The 25,688-nt window shown below is 35.1% G+C and overlaps 1 protein-coding gene across 3 annotated transcripts; it reads right to left on the reverse strand.

Annotated features, from left to right (window-relative positions):
- Positions 1-2,727: 2,727 nt before the first annotated feature.
- Positions 2,728-25,445, reverse strand: LOC145015259 (putative serine/threonine-protein kinase PBL7). 3 transcript variants are annotated; one of them, XM_078973712.1, is made up of 8 exons: positions 25,119-25,440; positions 23,343-24,331; positions 23,119-23,244; positions 22,764-22,864; positions 21,405-21,741; positions 20,965-21,153; positions 3,633-3,733; positions 2,728-3,233 (listed from the first exon to the last, which is right to left on the reverse strand). In XM_078973712.1, exons 2-8 carry the CDS (start codon positions 24,237-24,239, stop codon positions 2,795-2,797), a joined length of 2,190 nt encoding a protein of 729 aa, XP_078829838.1. In that variant the 5' UTR covers positions 24,240-24,331; positions 25,119-25,440; the 3' UTR covers positions 2,728-2,794. The 3 variants fall into 3 exon arrangements, 2 of the variants coding, with proteins under 2 accessions (XP_078829838.1, XP_078829839.1); XR_013665810.1 differs by having other exon boundaries at positions 3,105-3,233; positions 3,633-3,719; positions 25,119-25,445; XM_078973713.1 differs by lacking the exons at positions 2,728-3,233; positions 3,633-3,733 and adding an exon at positions 15,607-15,951 and having other exon boundaries at positions 25,119-25,445.
- Positions 25,446-25,688: the final 243 nt, after the last annotated feature.

Here is a 25,688-nt window from a genome sequence, read left to right on the forward strand (position 1 = left end):
ATTCAAACACCAAAACCATCCCAAAGGTTAGTGCTTTATACACATACATGTCTAATTCATGTCTTGAACCCATATTAGGTCAAAATGGGGATTCATGACCTAATCTTTATGCATGACATCAAAACTTGATTATAATCCAGATCCAAAACACTACTAACTCCTTTTGACTCGGATATTCATAAATTTGCCAACTTTATGAGGTCTAACCTTTCCATCATTCAAGAATAAGAAGCTAAAGGCACAAAACTCAAGATCTAACAACTTGGAGTGATAAAATCCAGTCTTGTACGCTTACAAAGGTACAGAAGAGTGCCAAGGTAGAGAATGGGGACTTGCTTGCTTGATCTTTGCTTCCTTCTTCCTTCTTAGCTTCAAAAAGCACCAAACTAGCTCTAAAAATGGAGGAAGGTGATTAGGGTTTCTTTCAGGGCTTAAGGGGTTGAGGATGGACAAACTCTAGCCTCCTTATTCCTTTAAATATGGAGCAAAAACCCAGAAGATTAGGGTTTTCATTCCAGCCGTCAACACGTCGTGTTCCAAGAGGCAACACGTCGTGTTGAACTTAATGAAAGTCGCGCTTCTTCTTATCTTGACACGCTGTGTCTAATCCTAAAAGGAGATTTATTCTCAACAATTGTTCCTCAAGATTCCGGGTGTTACAAATTTCACTATCTAAATGTACCACAATATTACTCTATGCCAACTGTAATCCCAACCTAATTTCTCAATTTTTCCGCTCTCACAGATATGTTCCGTTTAGCCAACCCCCATCCAAGCCGAAAATCAAGTTTGAATCAAGATGGTTCAGTAAACACCACCAAACGCACCTAAACCCAAAGCCAACCTCCATCTAATGCATCCAGAGTGATAGATTTCTTATTTATTTATTTATTTATAATTTTTAATTATATAATGTTTTATAATATTGATTTAATGAAATATCCATATTTTATATTAAATATTTACATAATTATGAAATTATAATTTTGTAAATTGAAATAAAAAAGTAATGAAAAATGAAAGATGACCATTTCATAACGGTAAGATGGAAAGAGGATGAGGGATTATGTGACCATGAGTTACTAACAAAAAAGTAAAATGTGGTGGTAGGCTAGAATGCTTGAACCATCACATATGTACCCTTTCAAAGAGTTTGCACGGCCATGAAGGCCTTCTAAAATGTTAGCACAAAAAATTCAACATTTGGAGATAGAAGCTCATACATCCGTAAGAGGCCCCGAACAAAAAACATCGACGAAAATTGGAAAAACTTCTTTTTGGCCGCCCATTTCTCCTAAATCAATTTTCAACTCATGGGAAATGATTTCTACTATTAGGAATGGATTCAAGTCATAAGAAGAAAAAAAGTTAATACCATCTGATTCATCAACTAGTTGTTCAATACAAAGTCACCATGAAAATCCAAGTTTTCACCATTTTCATAATTCAAACTTTTTAAAATCACTATAAGATCGGATAGTGTAATCACACCTTATCACTCACTTTTTTTATATCACGTCAGCTTTCCACTTACTCGACTTTCACTCACCAAAAGTCGAGAAATAGTCACCTTTCACTTTCCCTTATTTTTTTATTTTTTATTTTTTAAAAATGTATTTTATACCAATATTATACTCTATTTGTAGGGAATTAAAAACCATACATTTTAATATATATATATATATATATATATATATATATATATATATATATATATATATATATATATTAGAAACAAAAAACAATAAAGAAAATATATAAAATAGAGCCGACCAATCACATGAGGAAAAAGAGGCTGGTGTACCCTCCCCCCACTTATATATATTAGAAACAAAAAACAATAAAGAAAATATATAAAATAGAGCCAACCAATCACAAGAGGAAAAAGAGGCTGGTGTACCCTCCCCCCACTTTCCCTGCACTGCCTAAACTGCACCCCCGGTGTAGTGTAGTAGGGTGCGGTTCCAGCTCCCCTCACCATTTCCCGCACCACATCTTCGAGCCTAAAAACTAATTTGAGTTGTACATGCTAGGAACTAGGAAGGGACTTAAGCATTAGAATCATCGTTCTAACACTAATCAAAATATAATTTTGAAATCCAATCGTGATTTCATAATTGTTCAATCCAAAACTCAAACATCAGTAAAATGGGGATGTGATTTTCCTTGTGAGATTAAATTTATGGATTCAATGCTTCTCTTTACCACACATCTAATTTCACCTTTGAATTTCTCTAATGTATCACTTCACTAAAACCTCCTAACATGATTATCATGTCTCAACTTTCTATTTTCACATCTTCGCCGCTAAAGTTGCTAAAATTCAAGTGTTACCCATATGGTGAACTTTTTATTCAATTTTCTCAATATATCTTAATTCTTACGTAGGGAAATTTCCATATTGAATTGTCGTCTTTGTTATCATATTAACACCTTACATTTAAACGACATTTAAATCTCTTAGTTGTAATTTTCACACCTTGAATACTTTTCCCTCCAAAATTTCAATAAATAGATACCATTTGATTATTCATTGTTGAATTGAAATTTAGCTCGTCTACCTTTGTAGCTAAAGACATTGATATGTTGATAATTTAGCAACAGAATTCAGTTTGTTGATAAAAAGATTGTCAATATTTCGGTTTTCCTAGTAGTGATGGTTAAATATAACTACTGTTCACAAAAAAAATCAAAAATAAACTCCTTACTAAATAATAATATAGGGGACCTTACTTAATTTCTTTCCATTGGTAATATTGTTAATACAACATGAATAACGAAGAGAAAATGGCATTTACAACGGCTTAAACTCTATCCCTTGAATAACAAGGCCAACAAACTGTGTAAGTTTAGATCCACGACATTCAAGACACATTTTAATAACTTCTGTGTCTTGGGTTGAAACTTCACACAATGTAAGGTCCATCCAACCATCCTTCCTCATTTTTGGATAACCTTGTATTTTGCGGGAGTGTGATGACTTGTCGTACTTTTCATCAACCATGGATCGGATAATAGGGCTAGGAGGAGCAGGGACTAGATAGTAAGATTGAACATAATTACTTGATCCCGTCCTCCGAATTGTTATGTAATCCTCAAGCAAAGAATATTGGTCTGGTAGTCTGTATATGAGATGACATGAATAACTTGTCTCAAGGGACAACAATTCTGATTTGATTTGAAAATCAATGGTCAACTTGTGACTGTCAATAGACTCAGCCACCACTTCGAATCTGTAGAATAGTAAACAACATATGAATGATTATAAATTCTAGAATAGCATGATGAAGCATACCACACATGGGATTGTATGTAGTATGCGTAAACATTTTCACATTCTCTTTGTAACTTTCTAACACAACAAAATGGTAATTTCGGTTGTTTGAGACAACCATGCATGCATTTATTATATGGTAAAACATAATGTATACTAACTATACACGAATTTAAAATGAATAACGAACTTTCTTCGTGAACATTTTGGAGTTCCTGTAAATAAGAAATTGATATGGCATGCACATTATTCAATTTAATTAATAAGGATCATCATCAATTTGTACAACCTGCACCATTACCTGGTATGATCAAGTATTACTAAACTAAACAGATTTGTTGAGAAAAAGAGTGAAAACCTTGATTCTGGTAGAGACTTCCATATCCAGTCGCGCTCTATCAGAACGGATCTAGCCGATATCATTAGACGTTTCTTCATATTTTTGCTAATAGAAATCCACTGATCAATATATATAAACAATTATCAAAACTCTAGTTAGATAGTAAAGGGACAAAACTTCTGTAAATTATAGTAGTATTAATTGTTAAGATATACTTCATGAATAGTGTGTTGGAGGGCAAGGCTTAATCTAACAACAGATTGACAGGGGTATAAAGGGAACAAGATAGCCGAATGTTTCTTTATTGAATGATTGAAAAACTGGAAATTGTTACGTACACTCAAAGCTTAAAATACAGAAACTTAAATAGGCTAAATTACAACTAAAAGCAGAAAAATAAGCAACGGATCTTTTACTGGGCAAGTAGTCCACGTGCCCTTTTATTTCACTATCATTTCTCCCCCTCAATGTTGACCTTCTTCTTCAGACATTCCACACCTATGAGTGCTCTCATTTCAGCAAATTTGATTCTTGACATTGCTTTTGTCAACACATCTGCCTTTTGTTGATCTCCACTCACATGCTCCACCTGAATTTGCTCTCTTTCAACACACATACGAATGAAATGATACTTTGTATCTATGTGTTTACTCCTCCCATGGTAAAATGGATTCTTTATAAGTGCAATAGTAGATTGGTTATCCACCAGTAGCTTCACCTTTTGAGCTCTTCTTCCAACAAGGTCACTCAACAAATTTCTCAACCACAATCCCTGACAAGCAGCTGCAGTTGCAGCCATGTGCTCCGCCTCACACGAGCTTAGAGCAACAGTTTGTTGCTTTTGTGAGGCTCATGTTATCAGATTTCCCGAGAAATAATATGCCACACCTGTGGTTCCTCTTCCATTTTCCCGATTATCACTGTAGCCGTTGTCACTGTACCCTACTAACATACCATCACCTCCTCTACGATACATTAGACCATACTCTATTGTTCCTTTCACATATCTTAGGATATGCTTTATGGCTGCATAATAACTTTGCTTCGGGTTCTGCATATACCTGCTCACAACACCAATGCTGAAATTCAGATCAGGTCTTGTATGTACTAGATATCTTAGGCTGCCAACCAATTTCCTATAGTTTGTTGCATTTACAGGTTCCTCCTGTTCATCCTTGGTCAGCTTCAACTTGGCTTCCATTGGATATTGTGAGCTGTTACACTCTTCCTTTCCTGCCAGTTTTAGAATCTTCCTTGCATACCCCTGTTGTGAGAGCATAATGCCATTCTTCCCTTGAAGTACTTCTATTCCCAAGTAATAATAGGATAGAAGTCCCAAGTCACTCATATCAAATACCTGTTTCATTTTTTCTTGAACTTTAGGATTTCTTTTTCACTTGAGCCAATAACTACAAGGTCATCCACATATACCCCTACGATGAGGATTATGTTGGGTTTATGTACCTTATAAATTGCTTGTTCTTGAGGACATCTGGTGAAGCCTAATCCTTTGAGTGACCGGTCTAGCTTCATGTTCCAAGCTCTTGGAGCCTGTTTTAACCCGTAGAGAGCCTTCTGGAGACGATAAACCATGTTCTCCTTTCCTTTGACTGAGAACCTTGGTGGCTGAGAGACGTACACCTCTTCATTGAGGTCACCGTGTAGAAACATTGACTTAACATCTAAGTGATGTACAAGCCAGCTTTCTCTTGTCGCTAGTGCAAGGATTAGGTTTCCAAACGAGCCACTGGTGCAAAGGCATCTTCAAAATCAATCCCCTTTTCTTGAACGTACCCTTTAGCGACTAATTGGGCCTTTTGCTTAATCATGTTTCCAGTTGCGTCTCTTTTTACCTTGAATAACCACTTTAACCCAATTGCTTTTCGGTTTGGTGGCAATTTGGTCAACACCCAGGTATTGTTTTTCTCGATCGGTTTCAATTCTGCTTCCATAGCTAGCTTCCAATTTCCTTCAATTGAGGCTTCCTCAAATGTTGTGGGTTTGTCATCGATCATCAGTAATTCTTGATTATGCTCGTTCAGTCTCTGTACCTCGTCTTCATCCATCCTCTCTGTATTCTGGTAAATCTCGTTGATTAAGCAAAACCCCTTTGCTGGGGTGTCATCGAACGAGGCTACTGGCCCATCATCTTCATAAATTCCCGATAATTGATTTGAAGATGTTGCTCGTGACCCATCTCCAGTGAGGCTGATATTGGCGTTTCATCAAGAGGAATATCGCTTGATCCGAAATTGGGAGAGCGTGCATAATTGTTGGTCGACGTCGAAGGGCTCGCATTCACGTCGTCTGATACTTGCTGCTCTTGGGCCGGCTGTACTTGGCTTGTCTCTTGGGCTAAGACATTAGTCCAATAAGGTGTGGTAAGTGGCTCTCCAGTTAATTCCTCATTACAGGCCCACGACTTGGATTCTTCAAACACGACGTCTCTTGTAATTACAATTCTGCGATTTCTGGGATTGTACATTCTATACCCCTTTGTTCCTTCTTCCACCCCCAGGAAGAGCATAGCCTCACTTCGATCACTTAGCTTGGATAAACCCCGTAGTTTCTTGATAAAACCCATACACCCAAAGATCTACAGATGTCGAATTGAGGGTTTCGAACCCTTCCATGCCTCATACGGTGTTACCTCCTTCAAAGCCTTTGTACCAATTCTGTTCAACAAATAAACGGAGTGTCGCACAACTTCTCCCCAAAATTGATCCGGTACCGTCATGGCTTTGAGCAAGGACCTTGTCATCTCCAGAATAGTTTGATTGCGTCGTTCCACAACGCCATTCTGTTGGGGCGTGTGTGGAGTCGTCAATTGGCGTCGTATACCAGCTTCTTCACAAAAATTCAAGAATTGAGTGGAGTTAAACTCACCCCCCCGACCGGTGCTCAACATTTTGATCTTACAATCGCTTTCCTTTTCGAACTGTAACTTGAATTTCTGGAACATGCCAAAAGCTTCGTCTTTGGTTTTGATCAGGTACACCCACATATATCGGGAATAATCATCGACAATTAGTAAAAAGTACTGATTGCCACCCCTTGTTGCAGGTGTGATGGGTTCACAGAGGTTCGCGTGTAACAGTTGGAGCAGTTCCTTAGCTCTCCATTGGGCCGCTTTTGGAAAACTCTGTCTAGGTTGCTTAGCTACCATACATCCTTCACACACCTGTGCTGAATGAGATACGAGAGGCATCCCTGTCACCATCTGCTTCCGTGTCATTTCTTCAAGCATCTTAAAATTTGTGTGGTCTATACGTGCATGCCACAGCCATGAGTCATCACCTATACTTATAGCTAAGCATGTGGGTTTCCCAGGTGTGAGTTTTATCTTATAAAGTCTATTTTTTGACCTTTGTACCTTCATTATTAAGCAGCCAGCTTCATCATACATCCTTAGAAATTCATTCTTCATTCCAATATCGTATCCCTCCTCCGTCATTTGTCCCAAGCTATATATATTGTTGTGCAAGGCTGGGATATGGTACATATCTAGAATGCCGAACTGATCACCAGTCTTGCAATCAAATAGTAGAGTTCCTTTCCCTTTGATAGGAACCTTAGAGCCGTCTCCAAATCGCACCTGCCCAGTCACCTGCTTATCTAATTCTGCAAATAAAGCTTTAGAACCAGTCATGTGGTTACTAGCCCCATTATCTAGATACCACATGTTATCTTCTCTTTCTTTTAACTAGTTCAGATACATTTTCTCCTCATTCAGAAGAACCATACTTGTGTTTTCTTCTCCGTGTACAGTTAACAGCAAAGCGGGTCCATCTTCATCTGCAGCTAAGTTCACCTCATGATCTTGCTGCTTCTTGGCTTTACATTCGGAAGCATAGTGGCCAAGTTCTTGACACTCAAAGCACTGTATGACTTTTGTCACGAGGCTTCCGGTTGGAACTCCCTGCTTCTTGTCGTGAACTATAAATATAAAAATTGTGAAAGAAGACTCTGTGTGTGGATTTTTTGTTTAACAAAGAAGGGAATAAATATAAAAATTGTGAAAGAAGACTCTTATATCAAAAATGTATGATTGTAATGTAGTGAGTGATATACTTACATAGATAGAAACTATTCAAGCCAGCCTGTGTCGTTCTTTGGTCTGTGTGGTTGCTTTCCCTTTTGGCATCGTGCCTGTGGTACTGTTAATCATCATCGACCTGACACTCTGTCACTTACAAGTGTTTCATGACTCTAATTTGTATGAACACTCAAAAATAACAAAACAAAGATTTATTGATAAAAGAGTTCCCAAAAAGGGAAAACTCTTACAATATTTTACATTTTCTCCCTTCTAAGGAAGGAATTACTCACTAGATATTGAACTGAAAATTTAATAGATAGAGAGTGTTTTTTCTTGCACTCGTTATTGCGATGATCCTAAAACCAAAACATAACTCTCAATTTATAGATACATTGAGGGTCTGATATTTGTCTATTATGTCAGGCATGACGTTTTTTATCCACTAAAGATTACATTATTGTGGACAACTGGAAAGCTTCTAATAATGGAGAAAAGGCATTATTATTTTGAGTGGCGGGGCCATTTGACACGTGAAGCATCTTTCTTTAACATGATGAGGATTTGTCATCTTCAGAGGGGGGTCCCTCCTTTGTCTCTGAATCTTTGCTTTCGCAAAAGTGACAAAGATGTTCTTCGAAAAGTTGTTCTGCATGTCGGCAGAAGTGCTGGCGTGTAGCATTGGATACTTCCATGCTATTGTTCATGAATTTTTCTCCAAACTTGGAGGCTTGACGAAGATCTTCTTGGCTGGTGTTGTTGTAACTCCAGCTTGTAATTATACAATGTGAATCGGTATAATTAATCTTCTTTTTTGAACCAGAGATAATTTCAATGATTTTTTCTGATATTCTTCTTAAACCATTGATGCGATTGGGATGAAGAATTTCTGTGAAAGGTAAATCTTTATCTTCCATTGGTTGAGATTGTTCAATCTCTCTATTGGCTTTAGAAAGACCAATTTCCAGAAAATGGTATGGAGAAAGAGTTGATTCTTGAATCCATTCTGGGAGTGAAGAAATGCATCTGATGTAGATCGGATTATCTTTTGCTTTAAGTACTTTCTTTCGAAAGTTCTTAATGGATTCTACCATGCTGCTTGGGAAGAATTTGAGTTCTTGAAGGTTGCAACTTGGGTAGATATTGTCGATTAGTCCAGCTTGAAAGGCTTGGTAGACTAATTTTGCATCTGCTCCTTCGAGAAAGTTGAACAGACTTTTTGTTTTCTTGTCCGTAGTGAAAAACTTTTCATGAACAAGGTCTTCTGGGCATGCAGCTCTTGCTTTCTTCCAGATTGTTCTGAAATCTTCAAAAGAGATTTCAGGATAGTTAACCATTTGTTGAACGTCGATTGGAACGTCAAACCTTTGGTCTCTGTGGGCTTCTTTGACTTTTTGAATTTTTGGTCGAAGAAGTGGTTGGTTAGTCTTGCTTGTATCGTCTTGATAAGTGGCAAGGCTTAATCTTGCAGATGTTTCATTTCTGAATTTTTTGCAAGTAACTTTATCAACTTTACAGAAGGTTTCTGTAATTCCCCAGTCAGTATGAACACCGGCATGGGGTCCTTTATAGATTACATAAAATCTTTCAGCTTCTTTGTTAAGAGCTTTTTTGTAATCTGGTGTAAACTCCTGCACAGATTTGTTAGTGGGTGACAAAGTTGTCATTTTACTGATTCCTTCCGTACAAGGATTGGGATCAACCAATAAGCTAGTTTTTCCATTAGGAAGAGGAGTAGCTGTCTCCTTTATTATGCTTTTTAGCAAAGCATCAGCTTTCAACGGATTTGTTGATTCTTTACCAAGTGCCGTTTGCATTGGAATAGCCTTTGTTTTTAAGCTTTCGCTTTCCGGTACATTGGTGACCGTTGTTACTTGTTCATACAAGTTGATTTTCTGCTCAATTGCAGATAGCTCTATGAGGAGCATTTGTTTCTTCATCCTCAAAATGTTGAGGTCTTCCATTTTTGTAAACTCAATTTTTGTTTACTTTTCTCTCTAATCTCCCCCTCTCTTTTTTGTAGGTGAAGTTTTTGTGAGGAAATATGTCATGAGGATCATATCCTTTTATAGGGCTCGAGAGGAGCGAGTGAGATCATGGATGATGTAAGGCATACCTGAAGTCACGAGTGAGGCAGTCTGCCAGTACGTTTTTGTCTCCTGCGAGATGTTCAACAGTGAATGTATATCGTGAGAACCACTCTTGCCATCGTATTAGCCGGCCTAATTTGTTATCTCCTGCAATCTTCGTTCGGAGGAAATAAGTAAAATTTTTATTATCTGTACGAACCAGGAAATTTACTGGTGTTAAATATACAGAGAATTTTGTAATAACTCTTTTTACAGCGAGTAATTCTTTTTCATTGCTATGGTAGTTTTTCTCAGCTGCTTTGAAACTGCCAGAGGTGTACCTGCAAATTTGTTCTTCGTTTTTGGGGTTTTTAGCTTTTAAAACACCTCCCCAAAATTCATCAGAAGCATCAGTTTCAATAATTAAACTGTCTTCAATGTTTGGAAGATAAAGTTTTGGAAAATTGATTAAAACTTTCTTTATCTTTTTGATGTAGTCTGTATCAGCACTTAACCAATTCCAAATGACATCTTTTTTTAATTTTGCCTGTAAAGGTTTTCTCATGGCTGCAAGTTTTTCAATATATGTTTCAGCATAAGTCAAAACACCAAGAAATCTTTGTAGTTGCTTTTTGTCTTCTAAAACATTTGGAAAGTCATGTAAATGTTCAAGAATATGCTTTTGAGGACAATGAGTACCCTCATTTATTTCTAAACCCAAAAAATTGATTTTTGTTTTGAAAAGATGAGCTTTCTTTTTTGAAAGTATTATTCCATATTTTAAAATAGTTCTGAGAACCTGTGTGACATGAACATAGTGTTCTTGTTCATTTTTGCTGAAGATCATGATGTCATCAACGTATACAGTGCAGAAACCTTCAAGGCCTCGAAGAGCGTTCTGCATGTGTCTTTGAAAAATACTAGGAGCTTGTTTAAGCCCAAAGGGTAGTACTTTCCATTGAAAGAGTCCATCAGGACATGTGAAGGCAGTGAGAAGCTGCGATTCTTCATCAAGTAGAACTTGCCAGAAACCTGACTTGCAGTCGAAACTTGAATAAATGTTTTTTCCTCGTAGAAGAGTCAAGAGTTCGTGCATATTGGGAAGATTATGCGAGTCTCCAATAGTTGCATCATTGATTGCTTTGTAGTTGACAACCATGCGCTTCTTTCCTCTTCTTTTCTCTGCTTCTTTATTGACAAGAAAGGCAGGAGACATATGAGGGGATTTTGATTCTATAATTAGTCTCATATCAAGTAATTCCTTGATTTGTTTGGAAAATTCTTCTCTAGCTTGTAAAGAGTAAACCATAGGTTTTTCTCTAATAACCGTCTTGGGATTAATAAGCTTAATTGAAGCTTTCATCCATCCTTTGGTTTTATTTGGATCAATAGGATTTTCAGAACAAACTTTTTCAAGAAGATCCTCAATCTGCTTGAACCTGGTAGTTTGAATAGAAATAATCTTTTCTTTATTAATCCCTTCATGGGTTATATTAGTACCTGGAATTTGTTTTTCTTTAGAACCTTTTTCTTGAGTTTCAAGAAAACCTGGTTTTCCTTTGCTATAGGCCTCTGTAACCTTTTTTATAATTACCATATCATTATTAAGATGAAAGGCGATTCTATCTATCCATTGTATGAATGGTCCATAAACTTGACAGAAGTTGTTACCAATTATGATATCAATTCCTGAATTTTGTTGGTAAATAGTGGGAACGTTGAAATGTTCTCCTGAGAGTTCGAGATTAATGTTTCTACAAACTTTATTAATTTTTATGGTTTCACCATTTGCAATAGTGGCACTAATTTCTTTGGGAGCGTTTTCCTAAAGTTCATCCGGAATGATGAATTTGCTTGCAAGACATAAAGATGCACCTGTGTCTACAAAACAATGTACTCTAAATTTTTTATATCTCTTAAAGTTAAGGAAGGCAGAAACATAAATAGAGTTTGGATTAGTAAGATTCATGATAAGGGAATCATCAATCTTCTGGAGGTTTGCGCAAAAATGGTTAATCTCCCCCTCCCTGAAAAGTGGGGTCTGTATGGAACTAGTCTGAGTCATCCGTTGTTGATTCGTATTCATCAGTGTCTGATGAAGATTCCGTCTCAACATGATATATAAAAACATGTTGTGTACCATCATACTCTTCTTCAAGAGCTTCATAGCCCCCATTGATAGCGGTTTGTAAAACTTTGACTTTGTCAGGGTATTTTTTTCTATTTGGACATTCATTGGCGTAGTGTCCTTCTTCATTGCAGATCCAACACCTACATTTTTTCTTTCCTTGCGGACAGGAAGTAGTCTTCTTAGGTGTTTCTTTTGAAGGTTTTTTGAAGTATTTTCCTGGTGAAAATTTTCTTCTTTTCTTTTTCCAAAAAGATTTGAATTTCTTTTTGTTTTTATACTTTTTCTTATTATAATTTTTCTTTCCAATATCAAAGTTTTTGAAATCAGAGAGAATGCTACAACAATCTTTGCTTATTGTTTTAAGTTTTTGTTGTTTATATCTGTCTTGACAGATTCTATCAATTTCTTCTTTTGCAATTTTTGTTGCATAAGAAAGACTGGTTTGCTGGATTTCTCCAGTAACTTCTTTTTTCCATCTGTCTGTACAGGTTTCTCCAATAATTGGAATCTTCATGAGGTAAGCAGATATCCATTGTGCATATTCACTTCTTTGTGGAATATCATATAGATATGGTTCATACATATTTGTCGAGAAGACTAATATCATGTAATTGGAGTTTTGTCATTGAAACTCTTGCTATGTCAACTTTCTTATTAATGGTGAAGTCTTTATTAGAAATATAATCAAGACCTAAGAAAGTAGTGTATATGACATTTATGATATTATCAAAAAGATCTGAACCATGCATTTCTTCATTCCAATTATTGTTTCTTAGGAATTTTTGCACAATTCCATCAGTTTTGTGTTCTAAAAGTAGTAGAACATTTTTTGCTTTTTCAAATTCATCTGGGTTTGTCTGTAAGATTAGTGAAATCTCAGTACATTGATCGTATTGGATCCTTGACCACTATTTGGAATACCATTGTGGAAATCTTACTAATCTTACAGACAAACCCAGATGAATTTGAAAAAGCAAAAAATGTTACAGACAAACCCACAATGGTATTCCAAATAGTGGTCAAGGATCCAATACGATCAATGTACTGAGATTTCACTAATCTTACAGACAAACCCAGATGAATTTGAAAAAGCAAAAAATGTTCTACTACTTTTAGAACACAAAACTGATGGAATTGTGCAAAAATTCCTAAGAAACAATAATTGGAATGAAGAAATGCATGGTTCAGATCTTTTTGATAATATCATAAATGTCATATACACTACTTTCTTAGGTCTTGATTATATTTCTAATAAAGACTTCACCATTAATAAGAAAGTTGACATAGCAAGAGTTTCAATGACAAAACTCCAATTACATGATATTAGTCTTCTCGACAAATATGTATGAACCATATCTATATGATATTCCACAAAGAAGTGAATATGCACAATGGATATCTGCTTACCTCATGAAGATTCCAATTATTGGAGAAACCTGTACAGACAGATGGAAAAAAGAAGTTACTGGAGAAATCCAGCAAACCAGTCTTTCTTATGCAACAAAAATTGCAAAAGAAGAAATTGATAGAATCTGTCAAGACAGATATAAACAACAAAAACTTAAAACAATAAGCAAAGATTGTTGTAGCATTCTCTCTGATTTCAAAAACTTTGATATTGGAAAGAAAAATTATAATAAGAAAAAGTATAAAAACAAAAAGAAATTCAAATCTTTTTGGAAAAAGAAAAGAAGAAAATTTTCACCAGGAAAATACTTCAAAAAACCTTCAAAAGAAACACCTAAGAAGACTACTTCCTGTCCGCAAGGAAAGAAAAAATGTAGGTGTTGGATCTGCAATGAAGAAGGACACTACGCCAATGAATGTCCAAATAGAAAAAAATACCCTGACAAAGTCAAAGTTTTACAAACCGCTATCAATGGGGGCTATGAAGCTCTTGAAGAAGAGTATGATGGTACACAACATGTTTTTATATATCATGTTGAGACGGAATCTTCATCAGACACTGATGAATACGAATCAACAACGGATGACTCAGACTAGTTCCATACAGACCCCACTTTTCAGGGAGGGGGAGATTAACCATTTTTGCGCAAACCTCCAGAAGATTGATGATTCCCTTATCATGAATCTTACTAATCCAAACTCTATTTATGTTTCTGCCTTCCTTAACTTTAAGAGATATAAAAAATTTAGAGTACATTGTTTTGTAGACACAGGTGCATCTTTATGTCTTGCAAGCAAATTCATCATTCCGGATGAACTTTAGGAAAACGCTCCCAAAGAAATTAGTGCCACTATTGCAAATGGTGAAACCATAAAAATTAATAAAGTTTGTAGAAACATTAATCTCGAACTCTCAGGAGAACATTTCAACGTTCCCACTATTTACCAACAAAATTCAGGAATTGATATCATAATTGGTAACAACTTCTGTCAAGTTTATGGACCATTCATACAATGGATAGATAGAATCGCCTTTCATCTTAATAATGATATGGTAATTATAAAAAAGGTTACAGAGGCCTATAGCAAAGGAAAACCAGGTTTTCTTGAAACTCAAGAAAAAGGTTCTAAAGAAAAACAAATTCCAGGTACTAATATAACCCATGAAGGGATTAATAAAGAAAAGATTATTTCTATTCAAACTACCAGGTTCAAGCAGATTGAGGATCTTCTTGAAAAAGTTTGTTCTGAAAATCCTATTGATCCAAATAAAACCAAAGGATGGATGAAAGCTTCAATTAAGCTTATTAATCCCAAGACGGTTATTAGAGAAAAACCTATGGTTTACTCTTTACAAGCTAGAGAAGAATTTTCCAAACAAATCAAGGAATTACTTGATATGAGACTAATTATAGAATCAAAATCCCCTCATATGTCTCCTGCCTTTCTTGTCAATAAAGAAGCAGAGAAAAGAAGAGGAAAGAAGCGCATGGTTGTCAACTACAAAGCAATCAATGATGCAACTATTGGAGACTCGCATAATCTTCCCAATATGCACGAACTCTTGACTCTTCTACGAGGAAAAAACATTTATTCAAGTTTCGACTGCAAGTCAGGTTTCTGGCAAGTTCTACTTGATGAAGAATCGCAGCTTCTCACTGCCTTCACATGTCCTGATGGACTCTTTCAATGGAAAGTACTACCCTTTGGGCTTAAACAAGCTCCTAGTATTTTTCAAAGACACATGCAGAACGCTCTTCGAGGCCTTGAAGGTTTCTGCACTGTATACGTTGATGACATCATGATCTTCAGCAAAAATGAACAAGAACACTATGTTCATGTCACACAGGTTCTCAGAACTATTTTAAAATATGGAATAATACTTTCAAAAAAGAAAGCTCATCTTTTCAAAACAAAAATCAATTTTTTGGGTTTAGAAATAAATGAGGGTACTCATTGTCCTCAAAAGCATATTCTTGAACATTTACATGACTTTCCAAATGTTTTAGAAGACAAAAAGCAACTACAAAGATTTCTTGGTGTTTTGACTTATGCTGAAACATATATTGAAAAACTTGCAGCCATGAGAAAACCTTTACAGGCAAAATTAAAAAAAGATGTCATTTGGAATTGGTTAAGTGCTGATACAGACTACATCAAAAAGATAAAGAAAGTTTTAATCAATTTTCCAAAACTTTATCTTCCAAACATTGAAGACAGTTTAATTATTGAAACTGATGCTTCTGATGAATTTTGGGGAGGTGTTTTAAAAGCTAAAAACCCCAAAAACGAAGAACAAATTTGCAGGTACACCTCTGGCAGTTTCAAAGCAGCTGAGAAAAACTACCATAGCAATGAAAAAGAATTACTCGCTGTAAAAAGAGTTATTACAAAATTCTCTGTATATTTAACACCAGTAAATTTCCTGGTTCGTACAGATAATAAAAATTTTACTTATTTCCTCCGAACGAAGATTGCAGGAGATAACAAATTAGGCCGGCTAATACGATGGCAAGAGTGGTTCTCACGATATACATTCACTGTTGAACATCTCGCAGGAGACAAAAACGTACTGGCAGACTGCCTCACTCGTGACTTCAGGTATGCCTTACATCATCCATGATCTCACTCGCTCCTCTCGAGCCCTATAAAAGGATATGATCCTCATGACATATTTCCTCACAAAAACTTCACCTACAAAAAAGAGAGGGGGAGATTAGAGAGAAAAGTAAACAAAAATTGAGTTTACAAAAATGGAAGACCTCAACATTTTGAGGATGAAGAAACAAATGCTCCTCATAGAGCTATCTGCAATTGAGCAGAAAATCAACTTGTATGAACAAGTAACAACGGTCACCAATGTACCGGAAAGCGAAAGCTCAAAAACAAAGGCTATTCCAATGCAAACGGCACTTGGTAAAGAATCAACAAATCCGTTGAAAGCTGATGCTTTGCTAAAAAGCATAATAAAGGAGACAGCTACTCCTCTTCCTAATGGAAAAACTAGCTTATTGGTTGATCCCAATCCTTGTACGGAAGGAATCAGTAAAATGACAACTTTGTCACCCACTAACAAATCTGTGCAGGAGTTTACACCAGATTACAAAAAAGCTCTTAACAAAGAAGCTGAAAGATTTTATGTAATCTATAAAGGACCCCATGCCGGTGTTCATACTGACTGGGGAATTACAGAAACCTTCTGTAAAGTTGATAAAGTTACTTGCAAAAAATTCAGAAATGAAACATCTGCAAGATTAAGCCTTGCCACTTATCAAGACGATACAAGCAAGACTAACCAACCACTTCTTCGACCAAAAATTCAAAAAGTCAAAGAAGCCCACAGAGACCAAAGGTTTGACGTTCCAATCGACGTTCAACAAATGGTTAACTATCCTGAAATCTCTTTTGAAGATTTCAGAACAATCTGGAAGAAAGCAAGAGCTGCATGCCCAGAAGACCTTGTTCATGAAAAGTTTTTCACTACGGACAAGAAAACAAAAAGTCTGTTCAACTTTCTCGAAGGAGCAGATGCAAAATTAGTCTACCAAGCCTTTCAAGCTGGACTAATCGACAATATCTACCCAAGTTGCAACCTTCAAGAACTCAAATTCTTCCCAAGCAGCATGGTAGAATCCATTAAGAACTTTCGAAAGAAAGTACTTAAAGCAAAAGATAATCCGATCTACATCAGATGCATCTCTTCACTCCCAGAATGGATTCAAGAATCAACTCTTTCTCCATACCATTTTCTGGAAATTGGTCTTTCTAAAGCCAATAGAGAGATTGAACAATCTCAACCAATGGAAGATAAAGATTTACCTTTCACAGAAATTCTTCATCCCAATCGCATCAATGGTTTAAGAAGAATATCAGAAAAAATCATTGAAATTATCTCTGGTTCAAAAAAGAAGATTAATTATACCGATTCACATTGTATAATTACAAGCTGGAGTTACAACAACACCAGCCAAGAAGATCTTCGTCAAGCCTCCAAGTTTGGAGAAAAATTCATGAACAATAGCATGGAAGTATCCAATGCTACACGCCAGCACTTCTGCCGACATGCAGAACAACTTTTCGAAGAACATCTTTGTCACTTTTGCGAAAGCAAAGATTCAGAGACAAAGGAGGGACCCCCCTCTGAAGATGACAAATCCTCATCATGTTAAAGAAAGATGCTTCACGTGTCAAATGGCCCCGCCACTCAAAATAATAATGCCTTTTCTCCATTATTAGAAGCTTTCCAGTTGTCCACAATAATGTAATCTTTAGTGGATAAAAAACGTCATGCCTGACATAATAGGCAAATATCAGACCCTCAATGTATCTATAAATTGAGAGTTATGTTTTGGTTTTAGGATCATCGCAATAACGAGTGCAAGAAAAAACACTCTCTATCTATTAAATTTTCAGTTCAATGTCTAGTGAGTAATTCCTTCCTTAGAAGGGAGAAAATGTAAAATATTGTAAGAGTTTTCCCTTTTTGGGAACTCTTTTATCAATAAATCTTTGTTTTGTTATTTTTGAGTGTTCATACAAATTAGAGTCATGAAACACTTGTAAGTGACAGAGTGTCAGGTCGATGATGATTAATAGTACCACCCCAGCGTCCACCTCTGCCACGCGTTGAACCCCGACCACGTGAGTTGCCTCTTCCTCCCTTGTCACTATTTCTTCCTCTTCCACGACCACCCGTCGTGTTTGACTTGCTTGGGCTTCGATGACTTGAGGAGCCCTCCGACTTTGCAAGTAACAAAGCATTATCACCACCTGAGTTAGCCTTCCGGAGTCGGAGTCGATCCTCATAAGCCTTTAAGTGCCCAATTGCCTCCTCGAATGGCATGAACTCCATGTCGGAGCTTTGTTCAATTGAAGCCACAAGATTTATAAATCTTTCTGGGACAGTGTCGAATAGCTTCCTCACCAATTCTTCATCTTCCAGAATTGCCCCTGCACTCCCAAATTTTGAAATCATGGCAGATATCCTCCCTGCATAATCATCTATAGTCTGTGTGTCTTTCATTTGAAGTCCTTCAAAATCACTTTTCGACACCCATAGTCTTGCTTTCTAGACTCGTTCTGCACCCACATCTCATGACTTTAGAGAGTCTCACACTTCTTTAGCTGACTTCTTTTTGGCAGCTTGTGCAAGCATCTCTTCCGGGATCAATTGAAAGATGAAGGCTCGAGCTTGCTTGCTCCTTTTCTCGTCCACAACCACACCGGTTGTTGGCTCGATGGCATCCCCTAATCCATGGGCATCCATAATGGCTTCCATCTTAATCAACCATGTATTGTAGTTCGATGAGGTTAGCATCGGGCATTGAAGAGGGTATGGGCTGTCTATGGGTGGATTGGATGTTGAAGCTACTGTCATGGTATTGTATCTAATGATCTTGGGCATACACACGATCAGACCCTTGAAGCTCTGATACCATTTATTAGAGGGCAAGGCTTAATCTAACAATAAATTGACATGGGTATAAAGGGAGCAAGATAGCCGAATGTTTCTTTATTGAATGATTGAAAAACTGGAAATTGTTACGTACACTCAAAGCTTAAAATACAAAAACTTAAATAGGCTAAATTACAACTAAAAGCAGAAAATAAGCAACGAAGCTTTTACTGGGCAAGTAGTCCACGTGCCCTTTTATTCTCCTGATTACTTGGTTAGCATTGACTATCATAGTGATGATATGTATCTTTAAAGGGAAATCTCTAATAAAGTCCTAAAACTTTGGCCCGGTTTACGTTTTAATCCTAAACTAATTTTTGTTTACGAAAAAGTCCTAAAAACCGACAAAAGTTAGCATTTTAACCCTTTTTGACCGGTTGGAACTGGTAACAAATTAATTTGTGACTATTTCATAAACTGACTCAAAAAATTGGGACTTTTCCGCAAAAAAAAATATTATGACTTTTCTGCAAACAAAAACTTTATTATTATTATTATTATTATTATTAAAATATAAACAAGTATACTAATTTTTAAATTCGTTATTATTTTTAATAATACATATAAATACACTTAAATAAAAAAAATTTAAAGAATTTTTTTAAAGGAGAAGGTGGTGATGGTAATACTTTAAGCAATGAAATCATGAATATCTGCTTGTATGTTCTCACTTTGTATATGATCATTTCACATTTTTTAATATTGTTTTCAATTCAAAATACTAACACTTAACAATTTAAAAAAAGTTGCCTATTTGTAAACTTGTTTAAAAATAATTTAAGATAAAAGGATTTCTCACTTTGTATATAAATTTTTTTAAGGTAGAAGGATTTCTTTTCAAATCCAACAAATCCACTATAAACATTTACATTGTTTCCCATATCAAAATTAAAAAGTATTAATTACAATATCTTGTTTAATAAAAAGTAATATGACTTGTTTTGCTTTATCACACTATATCTACTATTTTTCCAAAAAAACACATGAATAAATAATGAAAAAGAGCAACACACATGTTGGTAATTCAAATACTTACACATAAGACATATACGCATAGCACACGCTCACTATTTATAAACAATTTGAAAAATCGGTAACTTATTTTAAATTATTAAGTATTAATATTTTGAATTAAAAACAATAATAACAAATGTGAAATGACCATATATAAAGTTAGAATCTACAAACAGGCATTCATGATTTCAATGTTTAAAGCATTACCATCCCCTCCACCTTCACCCATAAAAAATCTCTTTAATATTTTTTTTCATTTAAATGTATTTATATGTATTATTAACAATATTAATAATAACAAAAATAGTATACTTATTTATATTTTTAATATAATAATTATTATTATTATTATTTTGTTTGCAGAAAAACCCTAATATATATATATATATATTTTTTTTTTGTAGAAAAGTCACAATATTTTTGGTCAATTTATGAAATAGTCCCAAATTAATTTGTTACCGGTTCCAACCAGTCAAAAAGGGTTAAAATGCAAACTTTTACCGGTTTTTAGGACTTTTTCGTAAACAAAAATTAGTTTAGGACTAAGACGTAAATCGGACCAAAATTTTAGGACTTTATTGGAGATTTACCATCTTTAAATAACAAACTTCTGGCTCTTTTTCAATTTTATCTCTTAAATATTACAATCAATGGTTTCTTGTTAAAGAAAAGCAGGAGAGAGTTTAGATGGAATAAACCAATTATGGGAAAAGTCACAACTATTTATAGAGAGTGTGACTGGAGCGTTCCCTACAAGGGTCAATCTTGAAAAAAGTGTGGTTTTATTTCTTTTGTTGGTTGCGCCTTATGTAATGTCCATGACGAGAACAAAGTCTATCACTTCATACGTTGCCCTATTACTAAAGATTTTTGGATTTCTTTAATCAGATGGTTTGGTTTGTTGTTTCCTCCGATGCTTCATATTAAGGATTTGTTCTCTGTCTCTCATCTCACACGGGTTTCACCAACATCTTAAAAGGGATTGTGATATTTTCTTTAAATGGTCAAATCCAATTCTAGGAACACAAGAGTTCATTCCAACGATGTCTCTTTCCTCCGCTCTTGGTAGATGAGGTTCAAGTGGTGTTGTTATTGTTGATTAATAGAAACTTAGGTGGATTAATTTGTGTTGTAACTCTTTGTTTCTCTAGTTTCTCGTTAGTTTGTTTCTTAATTTAATTATGATCATTAAAGAAACAATATTTCAAGCACTTATAGAATAGGAACATAGAACATACCTTTTCACCCTCGTGGATGAGAAAGCCTTTGCGAAGAAGAAAGTAAAAATCCTTCTTAGTTGTCCACTGTAAATTATCTTTTGACAACCTGATTAAATCCATATAATCTAGTATCATCTTTTGTTCCAACTCAGTGTCCAAACCTGATCTTGGCCTCGTATGTTTGCCCTTTCGATCTCCATGTGCTTCCTAAAAGTATATTACTTGTGTTAAATTTTCAATTATTGATCAAGAAAATAGTTCCTATTAATTACACATATAAAGCCTTATATTGACGTAAATTTCATTATCTTGATTTGTGTATTCATGACCTTTATGCCACTCCGAAATGTATAGGTATTCACTATTCAGTGTATAGTTTTGAAAAAAGCTAAAACTTGAAACTATAATAAACTTGGGTAACAATGGAAAAAACCTAATGCATTTTGTCAACAACTTACATGCTCCATGGGTCGAAATTCAATGCCTTCTAAATGACGCCAACGACTTGTAATAGCAAATTGTAAGAACTCAATTTTGAATTCATGTTCCTTTTTGTAACTAGTAAACCGATATAATTCAGCCATTAGCCACCCATCTTTTCTCAGTTGCACAATGTGTGACTTTGAATAGTGTGTCTCCTCTTCCAATTTGTATATGAAGGGTACATATATCCCATATTTGTTAATTTCATGTTTGAAGACGAGGTTTATGGTGTAAGTGACATGTGGTGACAAGAATCGAGTCCTCACTTCTACTTTGAAATCAGAGGAAAATGAAATGAAAATATTTGAGAACCTGCACATATCGCAATCACAAGTATTTAAATAATTAAAGAGGGAATGGAATGGAGCATTATGGTAGAATGAAAAAAATCTTGTTTGTTTGCCACAAAGGTGTAGCATAAAGCATTCCTTAAGCAATGTGATTCCTTCTCCTGACAGATTTTCATTCCATGAGGGAGGGCTGTTTTTCATGGAATGGAATGAGACAATGAGTTATTCAAACATGTTGTTTGTTATTAATAAAAAGAAAACTAAATAAAATAAAACTGATAGATACAGAAAAATAATGTTATTTTATAAATTTAAAAAAAAAAAAAAACCTTAAGCTTAATACAGATAAATCTTCAAACAAAGTACACATAAGCATATTTCATTTCGTTCAAAATACATATTTATGTTTCACAAAAAGTTAAAAAAGAATTATCTATGAACCAAAAAAACTATAAAATAAATATAACTCAATACCATGAAATCTTTAAATACAATTATAACTAAAAATACTTTTTTTTAAATATTTAATTGAAGCTTTAAAAACTTCAAAAGATCAATATAAAATTGTAGATTAATTATATGAATAAGCATAATTTATAACTATAGTATGTATCATCCCATTCCCAAAGGAATGAAAAAAAAAAAAAAAAAAAAAAAAAAACACCCCTCCTCAATGGAGCGAAAACCAAGCCCGGGAGAAAGAATCGCATTCCATGAGAAATCCTCCATTCATTCCTTAGTGGATTTAACATATGATGTGTTCATACTTCATAGATGATACATGATAGAACATGAAATGATATTAATATAAATAGAATAATATAATAAAACAGAAGAATGATATTAATATAAACATTAATTATATAATAACAAAATAATAATTATAATAATAATAATAGTTGTTATTAATAAAAAACAGAGTAAAAAGAAGGGATTTAACATGTGATGTATTCACATGATAGAACATGAAACTCTTAAAGATCTTATTAAATCCAAATATCCAATCAGCATAAACATACTCATTCACTAAAAGAAGTCGCTAACCTTGAATAATCATCACAGCGACGAATAAACCTCCCTCCATGTATACATTCTGTTGCGGATATCATTTCATGAAATTGTTTGTTTTTATTTATTGTAACCCACTGCCAAATAAACATATTCAGTTTAGTATGAAAGTAAAATCTCGTTTAATGAAATCCAAATGTTAACTGCATAAAAGGTAAGCAACTTAAACAAATAAATAGGCATCAACCTAAACAGCCTTTACTTTTCTACTTTTAGTAATCAAGCATCTTAAACGTTATTTGTCCAAATGAACATGTGACAAAGCTTCCAATAAACTATGTTTTGCTTGGAAAGAACACTTCACATGATACAAATATATATAGTTAATTACCCTTTTGCCCTCATCAACAAGTATGCCTTTGGAAAGAAGTGATATGAGTTCCTTTTGGGATGTGTAGGATAGTGGAGGTACAGCACGCTCGGACATCTCGATTAGAAGGACGTTGCTATTGATATTCTGCAGAGATATTTTGTTTTAGGACATTGTATTCTCTGAAAAACAGAATAAGAGATACATGATTTTAATGAAAAGACTAAAGAGATATGCTTAACTACCTGTTGTTCATGTGCAATCTGAAGTTCTTCCAAAACCTCATCCATTGTTGGTCGCTCTTTACGCTCTCTATTTGTACATCGATTGGCGATGGTTGAAAAGGTTATCAAAGAGTCCCATTCTATTTCTTCCTTTATATGTTGAAAGATAATACCATCTAGTTGCTTTTCATCACAACATTTTTTCCACCAACTTACTAAATTTGTATGCTTATCATTACGATACTCAGTACACAATCTTCCGCACATTACTTCAAAGAGTACAACTCCAAAGGAATACACGTCAGACTCTTTTGATAGAAAGCCCATTTCCCAATACAACGGATCACAATATCCAACTGTGCCAACAGGATTGGAGACAACAACTGTGTGTGGTTGGTTTGATACGCCAATCTTTGACAACCCAAAATCAGAAACTTTAGGAGTCCACTTGTCATCCAAAAGGATGTTGGAGCTTTTAATATCACGATGGAGAACTCTTCCTTGAGGTTTCTTCGGATCATGAAGGTACCTTAGTGCACGTGCAGCCTGAAGGCATATATCGAGGCGTTGAGTCCATGTAAGACTAACATCACTTATATAGCGATCGAGGCTTCCACGAGAGGCATATTCGTAAACAAGGACTCTCTCGTCACCCTGAATGCAAAAGTGAACGAGAGAAACTAAATTTGTATGTTTTAATTCGGAAAGCATTGTGATCTCCTTCCAAAACTCAGTGTTCCCTTGTCCGAGTCTACGATCTAAGCGCTTGAAAGCTACCATGGTTGGTGTTGAAAGTGAGAGTTCTCCTTTGTACACCGGGCCGAACCCACCACGTCCGATTAGTCTGTCGTGACTAAAGTTTCCGGTGGCAGATATTATGTCTTCCATTCGAATTTTTAGGTGATCAAAATGGTCCATGATCGATGGAAGAAGTTGTATGCAATAGCTTGAACGTACCTTAACAATTTTGCTATGAAATCACCCTCTCAAATAAGATCAACAAGAACTCACTGAATAGTGAATACAAAGAAAAGCAGTGTAAGAATACTCTGGGAAATATTGCTCAATACTCAATGATTTTGGTGCATACAAAATGAAACTCTGTCTGATGATTGCTAGAAATTTGAGAGTCTAGTTCTCTCCCAAGGTACAAGAGCAGATTTCAAAAAAAGATGATATCCCCCCTCATTATTCCCAGCATATATAGGCTAAACCTCTAACTATAAAATGTAAATTACCCAAAATGCCCTTCCACAACCAAAGATTCCCCAGCTATATTTAGCTCAATTTAATTAACTGTTTTTCCATTTCTACCCCTAACAAACATACTAAGCTGAAGTGGATGAGTAGCAATAGAACTAATCATCTAAACAAAACAAAATAATTTGTCAGTAAACTAAAAGTCAAAAACAGAGAAACATTTTGTTTATGCGAACTATGAAAAAAAAAAATTACGAGACAAAGGACAAATACCAACACACAGTACAGTGTAGTATTTCCTATAGAGCAAAAATGAGTTGAAAAAGCAAAAAGCCTTTAAGCATCTACAATATTAAAGCTTTTTCATGCCACCACTACAGTAAAGCTATTTCACTAGGCTTTTTTGTTGGGTGCCGTTAACAAGGTATTATTTGATTTGATGAGTGTAATATACTAAAAAGGAACGAAATAAAAGGAAAACAATGAAAAAGAAACCAATAAGCTTTTTCACAAAAAAAATAAATAAATAAAACTTTTGAGAAATATATACTATCTCAACGACAGGCAACAAAGAGGAAAGAGAGAAGAAGCAGAAACCTTATGGTTGTGGTCGGAGATGACTGGAACCAGAGCAACGATGAGATATGATGACAAGTATAAAGTATTTGAGAGAACAGCAGGAGGCGGCATCAGCGACGAGTCAGATCAGAGAAGAAGAGAATGAAAGTCAAAGTCATAGGGTCTGAGGGAGATGGAGTGAGAGCGTTGACCGGTGAGGTCATGTATTGTTACCAAAGGATGAATTCGGTCTCAAAATCTGGAATCACGCGGCTTTGCGCCTTTGCCTTCAATTTCTTTTAGATTTTCATTTTCTCTTTTACCCATTTTTTTACTTTATGAAATGAAGGTCTGGTCAAAAGTGACAAAACTCGATACCAATTAGATTTTGTAGCCCTCTGATGGCTTGGGCCGGCCCTTCACGGCTCATACTATATCAATACATCTGTATAATATATAATTTTTTAATATTTTATTGTCTATTTATATTTATTTTTTCAGTTATTACTTATTAGTGTCGCTTTAATATATATATATATATATATATATATATATATATATATATATTACTGTTTTATATATTTTGTAATACTATTTAAAATACAGTTG

The sequence above is a fragment of the Lactuca saligna genome, chromosome 9 (assembly GCF_052625555.1).
Source record: "Lactuca saligna cultivar CGN05327 chromosome 9, ASM5262555v1, whole genome shotgun sequence".
In the NCBI taxonomy this organism is placed as follows: domain Eukaryota; kingdom Viridiplantae; phylum Streptophyta; class Magnoliopsida; order Asterales; family Asteraceae; genus Lactuca; species Lactuca saligna.